The 22,614-nt window shown below is 43.6% G+C and overlaps 1 protein-coding gene across 1 annotated transcript in view; it reads left to right on the plus strand.

Moving 5' to 3' along the window:
- PKDCC (protein kinase domain containing, cytoplasmic) overlaps nt 1-22,614 on the plus strand; it is a 37,119-nt gene that overhangs the window by 10,598 nt on the left and 3,907 nt on the right. The window contains exons 2-6 of the mRNA XM_087777084.1: nt 4,264-4,386; nt 7,476-7,747; nt 11,381-11,460; nt 12,192-12,299; nt 22,317-22,490. Of these exons, the coding sequence (XP_087633210.1) occupies nt 4,264-4,386; nt 7,476-7,747; nt 11,381-11,460; nt 12,192-12,299; nt 22,317-22,490 (757 nt within the window). The remainder of the gene's footprint in view (nt 1-4,263; nt 4,387-7,475; nt 7,748-11,380; nt 11,461-12,191; nt 12,300-22,316; nt 22,491-22,614) is intronic.

A 22,614-nucleotide genomic window follows, 5' to 3' on the forward strand; every position in this document is an offset into this window, starting at 1 on the left:
TTTGCCCTCCAGTAGCCAGGGCAGCGGTTCTGCTGCAGCCAGGCAGAGCTAAGCCCCTGAGCCCCGGTTGGGAAGGTGGCCTGACCCCCGGTTGGGAAGAAGGTGGCCGCTCCTACCGTTCCCGACTGAGCAGTCTCTATAAATGAAATGTAACGCTTTTGTTGGAGACATTCTGGCTTGACATTTATTTTTCTGAAAATCCAGCTAGGGTGCCTATGCTAATGCAGGAGGGCCCGTTGTTTGCACAGACTTACCCTGCTGATGACAGCTTAATAAGCTCCTTTATTTTGTGTTTTTATTCAGTAAGCTTGTCAGCTTTTGTGTAGGGGCTGAACTCTGCTTTCGCCCTCTCCCCCCGCCCCAGCTTCTCTGAAAGGGGCACCTCTGTCCCCATAATTTGTAGTAAAAGGGAGTTATAAAGGGAGGTGAACCGACTGGCTGTAGGGACATGGGCTCCTACAAAGCAATATAACTTTGGCAGGGGCTGACCCTGTATGCTCAGTGTGCCTAAGAACTATGGAAGTCAGTGCGAGTTTTAGGGGTGTAATGACTAATGCAGGACCAAGCCTTTATGACTGAGAAAATCCAAACAGCGAGGGAAGGACTCGGTAAACAGGGCTACTCGAAATGAATTACGGCACATGATGTGAGAACAGGTCAACATTTCTTATCTGGCATAACGTTCTTCTAAACAGACAGAAAGGCATCCCACTACCGTGGCTGTTTGCTATTAGATTCTACGCAAAAATATATTGGGGTTGCATTTAAACACAGTGACTTGAGATAGCAAAAAGATGTGGGATTGTATTTCTTTCCATTCATTTAATTGGAACCATGCTGAAAAGGCGTATGAAAACCATCACTCTTGAATATATCTAAAGTGTAGCTTTGAGACGCTGAGAATGATGTCCAACCTAACAGAATTTCAGATAGAGGAGATATTTTGGCTCATCTTTTGCTTCCAGCTATATTCAGTTTCCCCGTGTGGTTATTTTTCTTGTTATTGGATGCATCCAGCTATCTGTTTCTTACTTCACCGTCTGGGAATACAAACCGTTTTGTCTCATTTCAGACCTTAAAATGGATTGGACAAAACAAAAGGAAGGGAAAAAAAAAAAGGTATTTTTTAGTAGTACCTCTGTTCTTGTTTCTGTGTCTTAATAAGCCAGCTTCTTAAACAAAAGGCCTAAGAATTACTGTCTTGGAATATTTTGCATCTATATATATTCTGTATTTTGTAACATCTGTGTGCTGGGTGGTGGTTCATCAGGAGGGGATGAATGTAACCATTTTAGATGCTTAACTGGCTGTTGGGACTTGCCCAGTTTGTAATCACAGTAATTGCACATACAAATATGGCCATGTAATTACGCGTGCATTTTTGCGTTTAGTTTCAGGAGTTCGTTTAGAAAAGTATAAATGCGGCCCAATAAATCCTTTATATCTCAGACTTCTGTGCTTTTATAACTCTATATAATTATGCAATAACACTGCATCTGGAGAGGTTTCACTTAAGTAAAGCAATAAAGAGCTCAGGTTAGATTATATATTTTTTGAGTTAGACCTACACTAACTTGCTCAGTAGTGTGTTTTTCAGCTTGTAAGATTGATTGAGTTCAGCAGTACTCATGCAAGAAAATTTTCTTGTGAGAATAAAGAGCAATTTAATATGAAACCAAACCTGGATCGGATCATTTAAGCTTCCACAATGACTGAAGTGATTAAATGGGTATTAATATAGTAAAATATACACCGAATACTCAGATACTCAGGCAGTGAAGGCTTTTGCCAAGGTACAAATTGGATACTAAAATGAAAGAATTACTTACGAGCGACGTACCAGCTCTGAGAACAAATCTAAATCATTATTATTACTATTGGCACTCATGGATTGAGATAAAATAGACACAATTAGATACTGTAATTCATTTCTACTTATGTGTTCATAGGCACAGAAAGAGATAATAAGACTAATTTCTCAATATTTTGTGTGTACAGATATGTATGTATTATGTTTTTTATAATCAAATGAATGTATAATTGTTGTTTGTCTTCCGTATTTCTACTCCTGGAATCGTTTTCACAAATGTCTAATGAAGACTGATATCTTTTTTTGTATTCAGTGTTACCGTGAACCAGCAGTTACTGCGGTACTGTCATTTCTCAGTCTGGATTGCTTGCTAATTTCCCTTATGGCTTTTTTCCCAATGGATAGTATTACCGTGCTAAAGACAAACGCTGAATTCTGCAGATGATACAGAAACAGATGTTAGATTTTGACACTCAGAAGTGAGGGTTTTCAAACCTACCGAGCTTCATCCTGCCTTCTTAGTCTGCCCCCACACAAGAGAGACGTGAAATACCTAGCAAGAACTGCAGAATCCAGCTTGTCTCTGAGAAAAGATATCTATTGTATTAAATATTTTCATTTAATTTCATTTTTTGTTAGCTCAGAAGGCTTAAACAGAATTGTGCTGATATGATCCTCTATGATAGTTTGCAGCACACGAAGATTTAACTTCTGTCCATAAGCTGCACAAAAATGGTGTCGCAGATGATAAAGAACAAACCCAAGTCTGGTCTGAATGGCTCCAGATTAAGAAACGATTGCTGTTGCAATGTTTGTCATGGTTGTGGCAGTAAAGAGAAAGGTCCCTTTTCCTATTTCAAATGTTCGTATCGGCATCTATCACAAATTCTCTGTTGTGCATCTATGCCAAAATCTTTTCAGTATGTTTTAAAATCAAATCTTCTAGCTCTTTTTTTGTTTAGGTTAATGTCCGTGTTTAAGCAGCTGTTTTGAAATACAGTGCCTTTTTTACACCAAGAAGAAAAATTGTTTACTTCTTTTACATTTTTTGGCACCCTTTTTTCCTTTAAATGTAGACAGCTACAGTCAGAGCTAGCAGAAGGGTTCATAACAAATCCCATATTTGCTGACTTTAGCCTGGTCTTTGCTTTTCTGTCTGGGAGGGTCACAAGCCCTAAGAATGTGCCTGATACTCGAATCTGCTCGCAGCGGTTGTGTTCAGCCTCACCCCGCTCCCTCCAGCGATGGCACTCGCTAGCCTGGCTCTCTGCTTTCCTGCTGGATGAGGGTCGGTCCCCGATCTGGTCTGCATGAGCCTGGCTTCTTCTGCAGGGCCATATCTGAGTCCTGCAGTCCATATCCCATCATCTGCCCTGAGCTTTTTAAAACTAAAAGAGGTTTGAGAAGTCAAATGGCTCGGGGCAAGGCAGTAGAGGAAGAGCAGCAGGGCTTTTTTTTAATGCTGCATTTTCACACGCACCCTGTTACTGTATGGTTTATTTGACTGGGGGCAGAGATTACTTTTAATTTTATTTCATGTGCATGCTGTTCGGGCCGGAAAGTTGCAATCAGATCCTTTGCAAGCTCATTGAACTGCCTCTCTGCCAGGGCTTGGCAGGGAGTTTGTAAAAGCCTGTCCCCCAGCCCTGTCAGACATTGTCCCACTCCATATAAAGCAAGACATCTCTTCTCCACAGTCTTTAAATATTCTTCTTGTGCAATTATTTGTGCAAGCGAAAATTAATCATTCAAATGTCCTTGGAAACCAAATACAAGAAGGAGCTGGAGCATGGCCGAAATTGCCATTTAAATGCTTTTAAACTGAAGAAGCTACGGGCAGATAATAGTTTGAAGTATTTGCTGTTCTTTAACAGTACTGTACGCAAAAGTCCATCAAATATAGTGAGAGGCAATTTCTGGCTGGTAAAAGATAAGTTTTGGCATTTCAATTGCTTTTCAAGCCACCGTGTCATTGAAATACACATTGCCACTCAATGCACAAACAGTAGTCCTATGGGCAATGTAATTAAAAGCTACTTTGCGGTCTCTTTTAAGCAGAAAATCAGTCTTACTTAGCCAAGTATTGCATAGGCTAAACTACTTTTCCTCAGGTAGAATTCTGTTTCTGCATTCATGGATATTTTATTTTTTTTTTTTTCTTGTAAACATTCATTGGTACAAGATCCTGTACAGAGGGGTATGCAGGGGGCACTTCACTGGCCGTGTGCTGTGTGATGCCCACAAGAGCCTCTGCTAGCTAATTTGGGAGTTTCAATGGAGCGTCACTCAAATGAGAGGATACAAAAGCTATTGGGGGGGGGCACTTCAAGGCAATACAATGTGCAGAGCTCAGAGCCTTGTAAGAAATGCTCCCTTGCACCTCATCCATGGAGAAATGTAAAAGCGTGCCGAGATACATTACACTGATATTGCCTGGTTGTAATTTTTTTCAGCTCTATGGCTATTGTTACCAAGATAGCAATGACATCCCAGACACGCTGACGACCATCACTGAACTAGGCTCGCCTTTAGAGATGATTCAGCTTTTACAGACTTCCTGGGAAGACAGATTTCGAGTGAGTAACAACTGTTTTAAAAGGACTTTTAAGGGAGCGATGAATACAAAATACCATCAAGCATGAAGCAAGGGTTATGTACTATGCAGTGCGATTCACATTTATTAAACGTTCGCTTTGCTTATGATTACATCTTGGTTTAGAAACAACATTTAGCACTCCCTTTCTGCAGTGTTTAAGATATTGTGCTATTTTGTCTGTAGATGTTATCTAATGGTAGCCGGTTGTATGCTTTTTACGTGATATCTTCAAACATTTCTTACTTGCTAAAGCTCGAGGCCCAGGATTTTTGGCGTTGAGCGTTGTGCTCTGCAACTGGGATTTAAACAATAGAAGGATGTTACATTTCTCTCCTGATCCTTATCGTAGGTTGGTTTTATAATTGTTTTCTACTGCTTCCTGCTCTGTTCGCCTTTTACTGGGGAAAGAGTGAAATAAATGTACACAGATCTCAAACCCAGGTTGTCCACCGCGTTGGCAATTTACCAGGAGCACGAAGGTCCCACTTAATTTGTCCGAAATGAAGCCAGACTGCAGCAATGCTTTGATCAAGACAGCGCTGTCTCGCTCAGTGTATATCGGGATGTGTCGTCGGCTGCGGTTAACTCCCTAAGATGTTGCAAGGCGGCAGCAGTCTTCATCTGAAACACGTTGGATTGCATGGCTACATCTGTACCAGAAAACTAAAAGTGCGCCTGACTGATCTCGGAGGCGAACCAGCAAGGTGCAGCCCGTGCCTGTACTATTGAATTCCCGGACGCTCCGCAGGCCTGTGGCTGCGTGCAGGAGGCCCGTCGGAAGCGGTCCCTGGGCCGTGCTGCCTTCTGGATGGTGTCTGGGGACCGCGCAGGAGAGCAGCCCTGGTCCCGCTCAGACCCGGGCAGAGACCGTGCTGGCGAGTGTGCGTGTGGGATTAAGTTTCTGTGCCCAGGAATGTTCCCTGGCAGAGTTTATTTTATTAATAGAGATGGAGTAAGTGTATTCCTTGCACTCAGCTTCAGCTCCCTTTTCCTGAAAGAAGTACGGTCTTAATAAGTGGTAGAGGTATTCGTCACGGCTCCCGAAATACAGGACCTGTCTTCGGCTCATCTGATCCAGGGAATGCAAATAATGGGCTGTGATGGCAACTACGTACAAAGTAAATGACCAAGAGATATGTTAGATTATGGGTAATAAACAGGGAAGTTTCCGTCCAGCATGGACATTTTTGAGTGAGCAATTGGAAAGGGAGATGAAGAATTAGATGAAGGTGCTGAGCTGATCCACAAAGGTGGAATTACTGATGAAACATTCCTGTGACTGCTGTAACGACATCTTAAACAATGTCATGCTCGTTAGCTTCTCTAGGAGGCAACTAACACAGAGGAGGAGGAAATAAAACCGTATCTTCTTGATATGTGAGGCTTGTTTGTGGTCTGGTCCTGAAAATGGCTGCATAAATATTTGCCCTTATTCCTACAAATAATTTCCTTGCGTTGAAGGACTCAGCAGTAAGCTCGCTCCCCAGATCAGCACCTCTGCGCTCAGCAGGGGTGTGTGATACTGAGCAAAGCCTTCATCTGTGTGCTTAAAGCTTGTCGTCCAGGGGCATTTGCCTGGCAGCAGGTATGCAGGGCAGCAGCCCATCGGGGCTCAGCCTGGTCACAGAGGCTGCCAGTGTAGGAGCAGGGGCTTTTTGGCGTTTGAGAAAAGGCAGTAATTTCAGATGACAACCTGTGTTTTTATTCAGGCTAAATTCTGCGTTGATTGGCAATTGAAGATACGTGTATTATAGGTTAGTTTGGGCTGGATGTGCCTTTTATATACAGCATATTGCAGGATGGCATGTACATGAATCCTGTGTCCTTCCGGAGGGAGGAAAGGGTGGTCAAGTCTGGTGTCCCATAACCAGGCCTGCGTTCATCTACGCCTACAGGCATCTCCGTGTGAACTGTGGTATCCTATAAGTAGGACTAAAACGTTCTAGTCTGGTCAAGCAGGAGAATGATTATAGAAGTGTGAGAGTCCTAATGTCCCATAGGGGAAGGGTCTGTGAGAGATAACTTCAGACATGCTCAGCTTTCTTACGAAGGACGCGTTTAGGTGCTCCCCTGATTATACGGTTTATGCCCTGAGACTGAATTTGGATTTGGCTACTTCAATACACGTGGCCTTAACAGTGTATTTGGACAGAAAACAAAGATTATATATAAACAATAAAAAGCTTGCTAGACTGAGTAAGACCTGTTATTAATTTAATACATAGAATAAAAATTCCAGTATTTAACTGCGTTCATATTAATGCTACATTTGCCTTCATACGTTACGTAGCGGACTCTAAAGGAATGCATGAATTGAAAAGAGCACTTTGGTAAGGGGACTGAGGTCAATGTTCATCGAGTTTGCTGTCTAGTAATAGTTATTCAGGTTTCTAACGTGCAATTGTAAAGTGCAGCATCAGCACAGAGCTCCCACCCCAGCCTCAGAGTGGCACATCAGGGTCCACCAAGGTAGATGGATATATATGCTTACCCTGAGGCACGGTGAAGAGTTATGGAGGAGCTGTGGAGCTCCTCTTTCTGGGAATTTGCTTCCTTCTCCCCTGGAAAAAGGCAAACAAAAGAGAAATCAGTGGAAAATAATTATAAAAGCAGTTGAAAGATGGGATCGGTACAGAGGCAATACGGACACCGTCTGCAGTTGGAGCTCCAGGCGCGGGCGCAGGGCAGTCCGGCCAAAACTTCCAGACCTGGAGTTTGTAAAAGAGCAGAATCAGGCTGCATGGTCAAGGGCTGTGTGTAACGTGTTATTAAAAGTTAATGCTTTTATTTCTGTTAAAAGTAAGAATAGCAACAATGAGCTCTGCTTCAAGAATAGTGTGGGAAAGCACTGGTAAAGCAGCTTATTTTTGTTTCAAGTCTCTAAGGGTTTTACAGTGAACTATGTTAATCTTTTGAAAAATACCTTAATTGCAACATTCAGTTCTGAGGATAAGTTATAATGCTTATATTAAGTCATATATTTATGAATATGTCTTCAGCTAAAGTATTTTCATTTATATACTTTGTACTGAGAAAATAACGCAAGGTACCCATGTTTTTGCATTTCAGATATGTCTCAGCTTAGTTCGGCTTCTGCATTATTTGGCTCATTCTCCTCTTGGCTCCGTGACATTACTGGATTTTCGCCCTCGGCAGTTTGTGATCGTGGATGGGGAACTGAAGGTGACAGACCTGGACGATGCCAGCATTGAGGAGAGCTCTTGCACCAGTAACAGCGACTGCTTTATGGAATTTCCTGCAAGGAACTTCACCCTGCCCTGTTCTGTTGAGGGACGGTGTCAGAGTATGAACGAAAAGAGGAATCTCTACAATGCCTACAGGTATATGATTGGATAAGGTAAAAGAGAATTAAGAGTAGGCCAAAAGTCTCCAGCATCCTCTATAGTTATTCACATCAGCGAGTACGTATTGTCTCAGAACCATTACCCAAGAGTAAGTGAGGCCATGAATAATTGTTTCACTTGTGAAAATACATAACATTTATAACTTTGGAAATGTTTTGCATGCTTTGAGTGTGATTCACCACTTCTAGTCTAATTTTACATGGATTTCATTCCACTGAATTCTTCACACAAGTAGAGATTTTCATAGGAGTGAAACAGAGGCACCCGTGGAGATGGGGGCCCATCAGCTCTGCGGTGAGACAATTCAGGCAGCTCTTCTTTGGTGTGAGTTAAGAGGGGACATCGTGTTCTCCACCACCGGCTGAGGAAAGGGCTGGCTTCGGAGGCAGAGTTAGAGCTCAGCTGTCATCCTGCACTCCGGCTCAATGCTCCCTGCCTCCACGGAGCCTGCCTCGGTAGGGTGATAACAGTTCCTGGTGCAGTCACGGGGCCACTGAGGCCCTCAGTTGCTGATGACCTGGGGCGTAATCCCAAACCTTTGAAAGCAAGGGGTGCTCCCTTTTGCCCCCCTCCCCTCTGCCCACAGCCCATGGGTCTCTGCATGGGCAGGCGCTGGGGGACTGGCTCCCGGTGCTGCTCCCGCTTCGCGGCGGTGCCATGCCCGTCATGGGGGACACGTAGGTGACGGGTCACGCTGGACCAGTTGGCCACGCTGAAGAAAGCGTTCAGCCGACGCATCCGTCTTCCAAATTTGATTTTAAGGATTTCTCCGAATTTACAGTGGAGCCCTTCTGGGCCACGGCTTTGTGTTTGTGGTCTCAGCTCTCCCCCGTCGGCCATTGCTCCCCTCAGAGGGCTGCGCGGGATGCTGGGGGAGCCGTGTCGCTGCTCTCCGGGGAGCTGGGAGCCGCAGCTCAGTGCTGCACTCCTTCTGCCGCTGCCGCTCCGGCTGATGGGCGCTGCTGGGGCGGGCGGCCGCCTTGCCTGATCCAGATAGGAGGATGGAGGATCTCAAAGCAATGCCATAATGGTGTGCTCATTTCTCAGACTTTCCTTTCAAGTATCATGCCATTCACTGCCTGCCAGACCACATCGAGGAGAGGCTGCTCCAAAGAGAGTCTTCTGCTTTGGTCCCAGGGTGCTCACCAGCATGTGTGTTGCATTAGCTGACCACACTGAAATGGGCTGCACCACATGACAGCCATCTGCAGTTGTGCAGCGCAGTTTTTAGTGTGTCCTGCAAAATTTTCCATTTCCATTTGCTTGGCTTAAAGATCCTGCTTAGCTTGCTAGCTTTTGGTTAAGACCGTTTTACTAGTCTGGGTAAGAAACCTTTAATAGGCACCCATCCATCTTGGTCATAAGTGGGGGTATGTCTGCGGTGTGGCGGGCTTGCGGCAGGTTGCTGGTCTCACTGAAGGAAGCAGTCTTTTTTTTATTACAGTTCTTAATATTGCCTTTGAACCGCACCAGTGTGTAGCCCACGCACAGTGCCCCAGTGTTTTCAGCCCCTGCTTTTGCTTAATTCGATAGAGACAGCGGGTTTTTGTTCAACAGCAGATTCATGCTATAGTGGGCTGCGACCACCCGTGCTAAGGCGTTAGCAACAAACTCTGTGCACTTGTCTTGGAAGGCTGAATCTTCAGTTCATTAGGCACAGGCAATGAAATTCCATGTTTTTGTGGATGCACTCTGTTGCTGTAGAGTTAGAGAGGAAAGGGTTGCTCGTGCTGTTAGGTAGAAGTCAAAAGCAGCAATATGTCAAACAGTGCATAAACCCCTTGCAGTTTCAAAATATAGCAGGCCCTAGCCTTGAAAGCGTAATTAGCCTATCTAGCTGGTTTCTTTATGAGGTAAATAATTAAAGGAGAGAAAACATTTTGGAAAAAACTCTACCATACAAGAACTGGCCCATCTTGCCTTTCAGATGGGTACCTTCTGTCACAAATGTGTCTCTATGGGTTTTCCTCCAGATGTTTGGAGGAACAATTTTCAAAGCACTGGACAGTTTTAAAAGTAAGGAGAATGAAAATTTTGAACTATTAACCAATGGCTGAGATGAATTCTCCATCATTGACAATTCTGAAATTAAGATCAGATAGTTCTCAAAAAGAAAGGAAAAAAAAGGCTGTAGGAACAAACGTAAAAGGATCTGACAATCTGCGTTACGCAGATCACAAGGGATGCCACTGGTCCTGCAATCGATGAATAACAAATGTTCCTGCAATTAAGTTGTGCAGGCGCCAGTGTCTCTACATGTCAGAATTTCACATATGGGTGTTTGCATTAGAACAAGTCGTATATTTCTGGAGCCACGGAAAAACAATAACCTCTTTGACTCTCATCCATCCAGCATTTAGCAAATGACAGCTACTGAATTTTTGCAAAGAACTATTCACAATCAGTCAGACTCTGCTTTATAGATAATCTCTAAGCAAAAAAAGTGAGGTAAAATTTACCAGACGAATTTTTCATTACAAATGTTATGCTGCTCTTTAGATTTCTGTATGTAGTTATATTGGCTGTTTCATACTCATCGCTAAGAAAACCTACCTGGGGATAATCCCACTTGGGAAAATCGTAAGTACTGTTTTTGTAAGGGATGAAAAAGGGAGTTAAAATCTCAAGGAAATATTCATTGTGTAAGTGGAATATGTCAGCTCAATAGTACTTGTGCCTATGATCAATTTTTGCTATCAGTAACTTAATTTTTTAATTTGTGCTTATGTGAGACGTCTGCTAGTCTCCCTCCTGAGCATGAGTCCCTGGAGGTTTCCGTTTGACAATGTGGTCTCTGTATATGAAAAAGCGTTTGCTTTGCTTTGCAGGTTAGATGTAAAGCAGGGCAATTTCCCCCTTGTGTTCCTGTTCTGCTCGTTACCTAATATTTACGTCTGATAGTTCCGTTTATATTGTCAGATCCTGAACTGTCCCTCTCCGTCTTGGGTTGCTATGACACTGAGTTTGCAGTGGGTAGTAATATTGGCAGAGTAATAGAAATTTAAAGGCACAATGTGAAAATTAAGTGTACTTCAAGTGATGGTAAAGACCTGTTGTTTTTTTCTTTTGTAATTGAAAATGCTAAAATGGAGATTATACATCCATCGATGAATATCTACATGAATGCATCCTGAATTTAGATCAATGATGAGAAGAGAGAAGACATTCTGAATTGCAGTGGCATTAAAACAATAGAAGAAGGCTTTCAGTTATTTGAAACGAGCAGAAATTTGATTTATGCACTTTCAAGGTCTGAAAAAAACCCAAGACTTCTGGGTTGATGGCATCCTTTTAGTTTGTTAAAGTACAGACATCTTTGCAAATAGTCACAATCCACGGGGCTTCATAGCAAATTTCTGTATTAATGGAACATTTACACGTAGTTACAAGGCAGCCTTGTATATAACAGCATGGTCTAGGTATGCCAGACAGCTGTATGAATAGTCTCAGCTATATATTTATTTGACTATAGAATATGATTATATTTCCTGAATAGGTCAGTGGCTTATAAGCAATAGGAATTTTATTCCTTATGTTGTTCAGTAGTTACCAGACATTTGTAAACTCTTTTTAAAAAATTTTTCAATATGGGTTTCTTTTCCATTGCAGGTTTTTTTTTACGTATCTTCTTCCACACAGTGCTCCATCCTCACTGAGACCATTACTGGATAAGATAGTCAATGCAACAGGTAATTGCAATAAACATGGTAATGCCAAGTATTTCCTTTTTTAGTGTGACTATCACATTTGGGATGTGGGGGATGCTACTTTTATGTTCACTGCAATAGTTCACTGGGGGTGAACTGCATCAGAATGCAATTCCTTGTGGGATCTGGAGGAGCCCCTGTCTCTGGCAAGGGGAATTTTGATGATAAAAACAGGATACTTTCCCATTGCCAGTGGTACCAGTGGTGCTTCTCTACCTCAGAAGCCAGAGGCAAGTGACATTAGCATAGATCTTTAGTATTTACCGAGGCAGTGCCTTTGGGACAAGAGTAGTTGCATGTGCATGTAAATCTGATTTGAGGGTTTTTGGTGCGTCGTTCTAGGGGTTTTATACCTTGTACTGTGTATTCAACGGGGAAGTTAATGATGCTGGGCTATAGCTAATTAACAAGCAAAGCCATTGGAGTTCCCTATATTGGCTAAAGTTCGTCCCTCGTGGGGAGCTCACCGCCGTGTTTTCTGCCCGCAGGCCTGGGGTTCCCAGCTGGACGAGCCAGCCTTTGACAAGCCTGGCTCATGTCAGGTATGAAACCCAATTTGTAGTAACTCATGGACTTCACGTCCACATCACAACGCCGTTGTAGAGCAGGGCACCGCTGGGCTCTGAAGGTTAGGGCTTTATTTGAATGCAATCTCGTTTTGTCCTGTGCAGGTTGCTTCTCATCTAACTCGTTCTTTTTCTGTGCTTTTAAAGGAGAACTTCAGTGGGGAATAGATGAGACGGCTGCTCAGCTAGAGAGAGTTCTGAATCTGTATAAGAGTGGAGAGTACCTACAGAACACGACGCGGATGCCAAAAGCTGGTAAAGTAGTCTTTCTCGAAATTTAAAATCGGAGACTCTGCTTTGACTTATATTTGCAGTTTGAAAGGGCAAATGTCCCGAAAACAGGGATCAATGGCCCTTGAAACCATTCACATGATAATCTTTTGGCTGCTTTTTGCTTCCTGGGTGTCTTCTGAAGCCCTTCTCACTAAATGAGGTAGCTGGACATCCACAGGTGTGAGCAGACTGTAATGGGGATAAGGAAACCCAACAGAGTGTTGCTCTCCGTAGCAGATCTGCAGAAAATGTTTTTCATCACGTCCACACAATTCTCTGCTGTTGGAGTATCAGAACCTCCCCAAACACGAGTTGGGGGGAATCTAATCAAGATGCTGTAACCCTCCGTGGATTTCCTGGGACTTACAGGAATTTCTTGCTACATAAGCACTTGTAGATTGGAAAAATAAAATTTTTGCTTGCTTTGCAAGAAAAAAATAATGTGTCCCTCAGCTTCTGCTAGCAATAGAATAAAAAAGAAAAAAAAAGGACAGGATGAAAACCAAGCTGCATAATAGTATCTTTTTCATAAAGTCTCTGCAGCACCACAGGTATGTAAAAAGCTATTAAGCAGCTATGATACAGCGGGATGCATATTCTTCCCGGAAGGATAGCTTGTGGAATTATACACGTCAAAGAAGATTATGTATGATGGAAATGACTGTTAAGTCTAACAATTGAAAAAGCTGTTTTGCAAATTATTTCTTGTACGTACAATATTCATGTCAAACTGTCAACGTAACTGACTGCAAGTTGATAGGAAAATTATGGCTTTGCTGCAAAAGCTCAGTAAAGAGGGAAAGATGGGTTCTGAAGGGAGATGAATGTTGGCACAGGGCGTTTGAAAAGTTCAGTGAAGCATTTGCTCTGTGAAAAAGACACAGGAGCCAAATTCACGCCTGTCGTAGCGCTGTTAACCTCAAAGGGCCATGACACCAAGGATGAATTTGACCCACTTATCAGAATAATTCAATATTTATTTTGTTGTAAAATTGGCAGGAAAATTGTTGCAGGTGTTCATTTAACTTTCTAATTTTCAGCTTTTCATTACAATCTGTGCTGAGTGAGGCCTGTCAACACAGCAAAATTATTTTCAGCAGTACAATCAATAGTACAAACATGTTCTTTGTTGAAGAAGTGCCAGGAGGGCTGAAGTTTTTCTGCGATGCTGGTTGATTCCAGATTTAACTGCTGTATCGGGACAAGATGAAGTTTTGAATTTTAGAGGGCTGTCATGTTTATAAAGAATCTCGGTGACTGAAGCTTAGGACCGTGGTAGTAAATGTAACAGTGCAGGTTTCTACTAATATAGAGCAGAGCTATACGTGTATTTGGCTACTGTAATAATTACACATTTTTGTGTTAGTTTAATTCTGTAGAGTCCTGGATAATATAACGCAGAATCCGCTACCCGTGTTCACGGTTAGTAATGCCTTTCTGTGCAAGGAGCCCTTTTTATTTGTAGGACACTGCTCACGGACTTAGGCACTCGACAGCGTGAGCAAAGATGATGAAAATCTGTGGATGCTTTGTATAACATATTTGGTCAGTTTACATTAAAGACCGTGAATGTAATATTGAATTCCTTGATAGGAAAATGTTCTCAACCAATGGCAAGCCTGAGGAATCAGATCTCTTAGTGGAAATTACACTTAGATGAGATGTGTTTTCAGACTTAGCTGCCATGCCTTTAAGATGTGCAGGCCTGTTTCTTGTTTGTTCTAAGGCTACTTTAACCAAACAGAAAAGGGGCTGTAGTTTATTTCTATTTTAAGATTCCCTTTCCTTGCCAGAAAAGTATGAAGAAGTTATATCTTGAGGGTGAAAATATGCCTACCTACTCATTCATATCACTTTTATTCTGAACACGTTCCTTCCTCAACCAGTATTTAATTGGTAATACCATGCTAGAATTAATTTTTAATATTCTCAGTCCAGAGATTATGGAATTAGAAATTATTAATTAGAAATTATCCAGAGGTTATGGAGTGAGAAATTCTCCCGCAGTACGGTGAAGTTGCAGGAGAGGGTGATCGTGGTGCTGGAAAGGACTGGTGTCCAAGTGATCAACCTCTTCCCGCTGGCAGGACGTTCCCAGCTGACCTGGCGTCCTGACCAGTGAAACCAGGGCTGAAATGCTGAGCAGATCGAATAATTTGTGTAACTTGTGGTGGGTGATGGAGGGAGAGATGGGTGTGAAAAGGGACAACTGTGATACTTTCCCAAGCTGTCAGCTGAGGTCTTGCTTTGGCCCTATTTGAGGTTTAGAAAGACACTGTGTGGCTCTCTGAAAGCAGAGGAAAAATACTTTTAAGATTGTTGGATTTTTTTTAACCTTTTTTGCCTTGCTCTACAGCATAATCAAAGTTCAAGGAGAGTGTTTTCCAACCCAGTGCTAAGTTAAGATAAAACTAGAGATGATGGTTTCGTTCTCAGGCCAGATCGGAGTTAATCAGAGCTTCGCATTCGTACACCTTTGTGCCAAGATTGGGCAGGCACAAGTTTGCGTCGCTTTTGCTCAGATGATGGAAGTCTCATGAGGTGATGGGGTCCCAAGATTTTTGCTCTCTTAAGCAGTAGAAATGACAAGAATTAACAGTGCCAGTCTCCTCTGGCATCTAAAGGGTTGTGACAAAATAAGGCCTTTCTGGTGTATGATGTATTTTGAAATCCTGACAGCAGAACTGGAGGAGAATTCAGATCCAAGAATCGTAAGATTTTGGTTTGGTTTGTTTTTTTGGGAAAAGAAACCACAGAAAGTTCAGGTAATGGTGCTTCAGAATTTGTCTTAGGTCTGAATGCTTTGAATTATCTGTTGTCGTGGATAGAGCATTGTACATTCGTACTAGGAAAGAAGAGATCATGATCTTGGGCAAGTGATCTAAGGCCGTAACTAGAACATAAACTTTGAGGAAACAGTCTGTTATCTATCTGAACCTATGTTTTTGAAAGGAAGACCTCCTCCTATGAACACCATGAAGTGAGAAAGGTGATATTGATAATCAGTAGGGAAGTGACATGAAGAAAGTTCTTGTCAACCCTAGTGTTCCCATAAATAAAGTTTTAACAAGATGACATAGTCATATTACAGAAGGTCTTGGATATTAAGCTTTCACTGTGCTTCAGTTGTAAAAGATTTTATAGTGCTGTAAATTATATTATGCTCTGGACTTTGCTTTAGTATCTTAGAAACAGAGTAGAGGCACGGGAGACATTCGATAGCTATGTATGTGTTCTGTAATCATAAATCACACTACTGTTAATGTTGATATAGGAACATTACAGTGTTTAAAACACAATGAGCAAATACTTATATATTCCGTTGACTGGTGCTCTGTCTTGCTGGAATCCAGAAGAATGTGAATTAAAACAGGAACCATGTATTTTTTTCTGACATATGTTATCTAAAAATTATTAAATCGTTCCATTAATTATCCAGATTACAAAGACTACAAGAAAAATTTACTGATGTTCATCAGTAACGTCCTGCCCCAGCATCAACATTTTTATTACTTCCATCAAGTGACACTGATTTGTACCAACTGGGTGTCTGGGCCTTGAGCTAAGCCCCAGCCCTTCAGTTAACTCAGAATTTACTCAGAAATGCGTGAAATCAGCTAACACTAGTAAATCCGATAGCTTTGTTATTCATTAAAGCTAATAGATGACCCATTATTAGGCCTGAGGGTGTGCAAGCCCACAGAAAGGCATAATTAGCTGCTGCTGTTAGTTGAAAGTACATTCTCAGTGCTAAAAAAGCTGGAAGCCTGGACATAAAGCAAAGACGCTTCATGTTTTCCTTTGTCTTAAGACAATTTGGCAGGATTATGCTGTATGTAAACATTTACACTACAACAATGTTTTGAAAAAATATTCTGCAGGGTCACTATAGCAACCTGCTTAGGAAATTGTAAATCCGCCCAAGAATTATTGAAATCAGGGTGGGGGGTGTGCAACGTTTGTGCACGTGTGTATGTGCAAGAGAGAAATTTTGCAAGGTTGCCGGAATATTGTTTGAGGTGCTTTGTATATCCTACGGCTGGCCACCATGCGAAGGCTAAAAGTATGCTGCTGAAGGCGCTTGAAGGCTCAGCTGGGAACTTTCTGCAGCCCAGATTCCTGCTTTATCTGGCACTTGTGCATTTGATGTTTCTTTCCCAGGGACGTCAAGGCTGCTTTGGGGGAAGGCTGAGGGGGAAAGGTGCACAGGGCTGCAAGCGTGGGCAGAAAGTCTCCCCCTACACCCTGCCTGGCACAGAGAGCTTTCGCATCAGCAGCCAGGCAATCCCAGCACACGGAGGAACAGAGGAGCAGGTTCCTTTGCAGCCATACAGCACTGGAAATACAGTGGGGCTGTATAGCAACCCGTTGGTTGTTGCTCACACGTACGTCCGCCGTTGTGCAAACCATATGCCCTATTCACTGAGCAACGTGTTCTGCTGTCGCTTAACTTCTCTAGGGCCAACTTGGCAGTGTAGAGCAAAACGCCTTCTGCTGATGGGTTAGGTCCTCAGCTTCTTTCAAGAACACTAAAGAAGTCACCGAGTGTCTTTTACAAATCCTGTAGGCATCTGTCTTTAAGCTTAAATACCCCGCACACGTGACCCTAGACACCTTTCGACTCGTCCATCATCAGCACCATTGTTTTTATGTGCGAGTGGGCCAGATGCAGCTTACAAGCATCTGTGGCACTGGTTTGGGCTAGTTGCCTTCAGTAAATCGGCGTGCACTGCAGAGGTGGCCGTGGGTGCAGAGCAGCTCCGCAGCCCGGTGAGCGGCCCTGGGACGTGGGGCACGAGGCAAGAAAAACACTCCAGCTGTGTCGTGTTAACGGGAATAAAATGTAAGGGAACATGTCGTTCTCCTCCTTATTTATTTGTGTTTCGGTGACAGCCTGCATACCGATTTAAATATGGCTCTACTGTAAGCACAATAGAAGCATATAAAAAGAGGCAAGCCTTACTTCGTTTCCAGCCTGCACGCGGGAAACAGCCAAAGGACGGAAATACTCACCCGAGAAGCAGGGCTATCTCCCGGTCTGACGGCAAACCCGTGTCCTGCCAGGCCTGTCTGTCCTTCCAGACAGTTGGGATTCGTCAGCAATGATTGAAAGCAGAGACGCGCGGGATAGGCCTAGCATGTCATTTTCTCAGACATACCAAAAAATAGCTTTCCGTAGCGCAACTGTGCATACAGGCTTGCGAGGCTCGTTGTCAGAAGCATGTTTAAATGTGAGGTATTGAAGCATGCAGAAAATTTCAGCATAAAATGAAGCGTACTAAAACCATAAGTGTATTATTGTCTATTTGGGATCCGATTCTGTTCTCCATAAGCTCCCTGGGAATCGGTGGGGACTGTTTGTAGAGCAAAACACTGCTCAATACCACTTTTTGCTGAGATTGGCAAGATCAGGCTCTTTCTGCTTACTTGTAAGCAAAGCAATTAAAAGCAAATTCAGAGTCGACTGCCAGTGTTCCTTTGAGAGTGGAGGAAAAGAGGAGGGAGGAAAAGGAGCAACATGATTTTTCTCTCAAGGATGAACATTACTGCGTCTGTGTCATTGACCCATGGTGCATTGGCAGGTGATAACTAGAAAAGAGAACTGGGCAAATTTCCAACGAGTAGCTGTAGTTGGTAGTAAAAATGCAATCTGGCTGCTGTGGCTGAAATAAACGGTCATTAGGACTGATTAAAGTCAGATTTAGGGTGATTCAAACAAGCTAAAAGGGGGAAACCACAGGCGGCTTTCACATAGTTTATTATATACTTCTGGAGTTATTTATATGATTCAGTCTAGTACAGGCAAAATGAGCATGTTTATAGATTGTAGTCGGCTTTGGAACAACATAGGTGATTTTTGATGGAAAAAATTTAGAACAAGATTTTAAAGCATTGACTTTCTTTTGTAGCTCTTGCCCGGGTCAGTGGTGCTGCAGGTTGCTTTTAAAGATGCCTCTCTTACCTGTCATGAGAAGATGCTTGTTTGAAAAATTGCCATAGCTGCTGGGGGGGCTGGCTAGCACTGTAAGAAACTCCTAAGAAGATTTTGGCCTAATTGAAACAGCATATTTTGATTGACCGGAGCAAACTTGTAAAAATATTTTAAAGCTATTAAAAATATGGCAAAACAAAACTTTTGAGGATTGCCCAGATTCAGCATAGCAAGATGTTTTGAAGTTTCAAAATGTTTACGGGGCAGGAAAGATGTTTCCTAGTAGGATTTATTTGTTTAACTGTGAGCAGCAAATCGTCTCCCATATGTTAAGCTGGAATAAACCTCTCATAAGTGGCATCAAGATCAGGCTTACTGCATTACACGTATTTGCTTCAATCCTCACAAAATCAGTAGATGGAGAAAAGGATTCTTTTTCCATTGCGATACTGACAGGAGCGTCTTGCATTTCTCTGATCTGTTCCTTGCCATTACCTTGATAGACTTTACGTACTTTCTGTTAAGCTACGCAAAAGTGTAAATTTATGGCTGCATTTATAGTATTAGGCAAGTATTTATTGGTTTTAAACACCATTAGTCTGGAAATCGACCAGAACTTTGACCTTTTTATGATGTGATTTACTGCCGTGAGCCCTCAAATTCCATGGACTCCATTTAAGCAAGTTTCAGGTCTTGGCAGGACAAAAAAACTGAGCTGGAGCTGTCTTTAAACCAGTGGAGTATTGCTTAATTAAGCAAGTAACTGCACTGTAGTGACCAAGATAATCATTTAAAGGTGCAGGGGAAGCCCATCTCTCCTGCGGCCTGGGGTTGATGGCAATGCTGGAGCACATCTCGATGGAGGGGCATCCTTCAGGAGCGTCCTTCTAGGTCCTGTGAGAGAGTGCCTTTCTTCACAGCTTGTACAAATAAGGGCTAAGGGGTCAGCTCCCTAATTTGTCGCTGTGTAAACAAGAGATTCCAGGGATATTTGCCTTCACCATGCAAACAGGGAAGGCAGCTACCTTGCTCTGCTCGAGATAAAGTGAGTTTTGGAGAGAAATGCAGTTTCCTCAGACCAGCGGTTGGTTGGTGTTGCAGTAAATTTCTGATCAGTTCTAGCTGTGATAATTTAAGAGGAGATCCCGTGTTGGCTTCCCGGGGCGGCGGGAGCGCCTCGCTGGTTTGGGAGCGTAAGCCAGGGTGCAGGGCCGTTGCATGTCCCACTTTCTGCTCCTCGTGGCCACCTTCCCATCGGGATGCTCCTGGGGGAAGGCGCTCCTGGGCAACCAGCCCTGCTGCCCGCCCTGCAGGCGGGGAGAGGGGCTGCCTTCCTGCCTGTCCCCCTCGCTGCATCCCACTCCCCTCCCTGCAGGCAGCATAGGCAAGGGGCTCACATCCCCACACTGCAGCCATTCAGCGGTCTGTGCCCGTTCAGGGGAGCTGCCAGAAGCTGCCTTTGTGGAGCCCCTGTGACTCTGTGCTTTCACTTAGACTCCAGTGGCTGTATTTTCACCTGTCTGGCGCTCGATGATCTCCCAGCCAAGGAAAATGCTCTTTGCATGTCGGTCGCGCTGCTGTGTACCTGTTATGCTACCCTGTTCCCATGAGTCGTTGCAGATGGTGGTGGCTTCCCTCACGTAGGAACTGGCGGGGAGCAGCAAGGAGAGCAGGGAGAGCCACAGGGCTCTGCTGCGTGGTGAGACCACCCTAAGTACTGGCGTGGGGGTTTCCATCCTCTCTTGCACCCGCAAACCAGGACCTCACCATCACCATCACAGTTATTGCTGGCCCAACTCTGTCGATTAATATGTCCAAGCTGCCCAAATGATTTACCAGGCTCGATCGCCTTGAAGAAGTCAATGGAAAGGGAGAACTTTATCTCCTACCTCTGACAGAGCCTCAGGTCACGTAAATCACTGCTGCTCTTTTGAAACCTGTTTACATCAGCCGAGAGCCTAACCCCTGGCAGCTGTAGTGGGAACAATGTTGAGAAGAAAGAAAGTGCTATAAACATATTAAGAGGCGTATCTGTGTGCAGAAGAGTTTAAAAATGGAATGATAATTCAAAATAAGGGTCTTCCAGATGGGCTCCTGCCTTGCATGGAGAAAAATACATGACATGATGTGGGGCTGCTCCGCTTAGCGCCCTGACAGCGTGCTGAGGGATGCCGCAGCTCCCTCCCGGCCCCGGCGCAGAGCTCGGCAGGCTCCGAGGGCACCTGCGGGAAGGGCCGGGGCATGCTCCCCGCTGACGCGGTGAATCCGGCAGATGCTTCATCTGCTGCTGCTGCAGCAAGTGCCGTCATTCTGTGAACGTCCTCTGTGGCGTGGGGGTTTGCGCGGTGCAGTGGTAGGTGGCACTTCTGTAGCCATGCAAAGGAAAGTTGTGAATAGTCACATTTTATATCCAGTGAACATGGCACGCACACTGATACAGATAGTTGCATATGGTGCCGACAACGGTGAATTGATTTTTTTGCATCTCATTTGCACACACCATTTTACAGACCTTGGCTGTGAGGTACAAGTCAATACTCAGCAGTTACCATACAGAGATAAAAGAATATTATTCAGTTACATTCAATTATTGTTACACTGTACAGTTGATACAGAAATTAAAAAAAAAAAAGAGACTTTACCTATCTAGCCAGTAGCAGTTTGATTTATGCTCTGACGTCTCTTCAGAATAAATGTATATATATATATATTTGATGGAGAAATGACCATTTGTAACGTGAAACTACGTTTTGATTTGTTTTGGTTTTTTTTCTTCATGTGCATGAGTCTGCATTTTCTGAATTAATGAAAACTTTTTTGCCTTTGATTTAAGTAGGACATGATCAGCCCTGATTTTGCTTCCTGTTTGTGAATGTTTCTTATGCTAGTTTTAATGAGCCAGGCTTAAAAAAAAGAATGCATTTACTGCATTTGTTTCCCACTATTTCAGACTGTGTGGTGTGAACGAGCACTCGTGGATGTGTGCTTCTTTTTCCCAGTTGAAATACTGGCGGTTTAGAGTAGTAGACGCACTCGGCTCTGATTCAGTGGTGTTCGTACAATGTGCTGCCTGAAATATTAGCAAGCTGAATCTGCGATGTCAGGCAGAAAATGCCTGAACCAAAGTGACTTAAGAATAGGCTGTGAGTCAGGGCCGGGAGCTCTGGTTTCCATAATAGATACAATTAGAAGAAATATAGAATGTTATTTATTTTTTTGAATAGGATGTGGGGGGGAGAGACAAGGGGGAACCGTCAATTTGTGCGTCTGGACGCTAAATAGAAATGTTTATAAATGAATAGTTGAATTTGCTGATGCATTCACTGGAGAAACCCCCGTCAGCGGCTGGGAAAGCGAGAGGAGCTGTGAACAGAGAACAAGAGGCAGCACATAAAGGCAAGTGAGACTGAACGGCAGCCAAGGGAGAGGAGTAATCGGCAGGGCAGCACGGAGGCGCTGGGCGAGGACCACGCTGACATGCTCCTGCTACTTTTTTTTTTCCTTCTCTTCGGGGGCCCATCAAGTGACTCCCCTTTTGTGCTAATCTGAGCAAGCAAAAAAAGTTTGCTTAATTAAAAGCCTGTCTTTTCTTCCTTCTCTAAAGGGGCCAGAGGAAAATAGCATGCTCTTCTGAGGGAGAGGGAGGGCTGGGAACGCCTGGTCGGGTCTCACCCCGACAATCCCACTCACTGTTAAGAAGTAGGACAGTGAGTCAGTTCATTCAAGTGGATGCTGTTTATTCAATGGGACATTCTTCCTGTAAAACTCCTAATAAAACCAAAGCCTCGCCTACGCAGTGGGGAAGGGGAAAGGGTTTTGTGCACAGACTGTTTATTTACAGACGCTTTCTGGAAAAAAAGGTGAGGAGAAGAAAGGAGGAAAGGAAAAGGAAAGTAAGGTGCAGAGCTATAAACACGTTTGGGAGTAAACCAGGGCTGGTACAGTCTAGCCCGTCACCTTTTCCGTCATATATCCCACTCCTAAGCTGTTACAGGAAACCTTGCCTGTTAAAAACAAGCAGTTTGCTAGAGGTTTCAAAATGATTGCTTTGCTGTGGTTATTTGCAGAGTACAGACGGGTGCCTGAAGCTTTTATTCCTGATGAAAACTACAGATGCTGGCCATCTTACCATCATAAGGGCTGCCTCCTTTCCGTGTTCGATGTCAACGAAGCCATCGAGATCTGTGACAGCTACTCCCAGTGCAAAGCTTTCGTCTTAATGAACCAGACGACTTGGACAGGTAGGTCGCGGCTGCTGCTGCACAGAAACAGCATCCGAGCCACGTATTCTGGCTGCTTTAAGTGTTTTAATGCAGTTTGGGGAGTGTGCTGCGCCAGGCTGTGGGAGCCACCAGCAGCAGCTCG

The sequence above is a fragment of the Nipponia nippon genome, unplaced genomic scaffold (genome assembly GCF_047370975.1).
Source record: "Nipponia nippon isolate SJK-2023a ecotype South Korea unplaced genomic scaffold, ASM4737097v1 scaffold_4, whole genome shotgun sequence".
NCBI lineage: Eukaryota > Metazoa > Chordata > Aves > Pelecaniformes > Threskiornithidae > Nipponia > Nipponia nippon.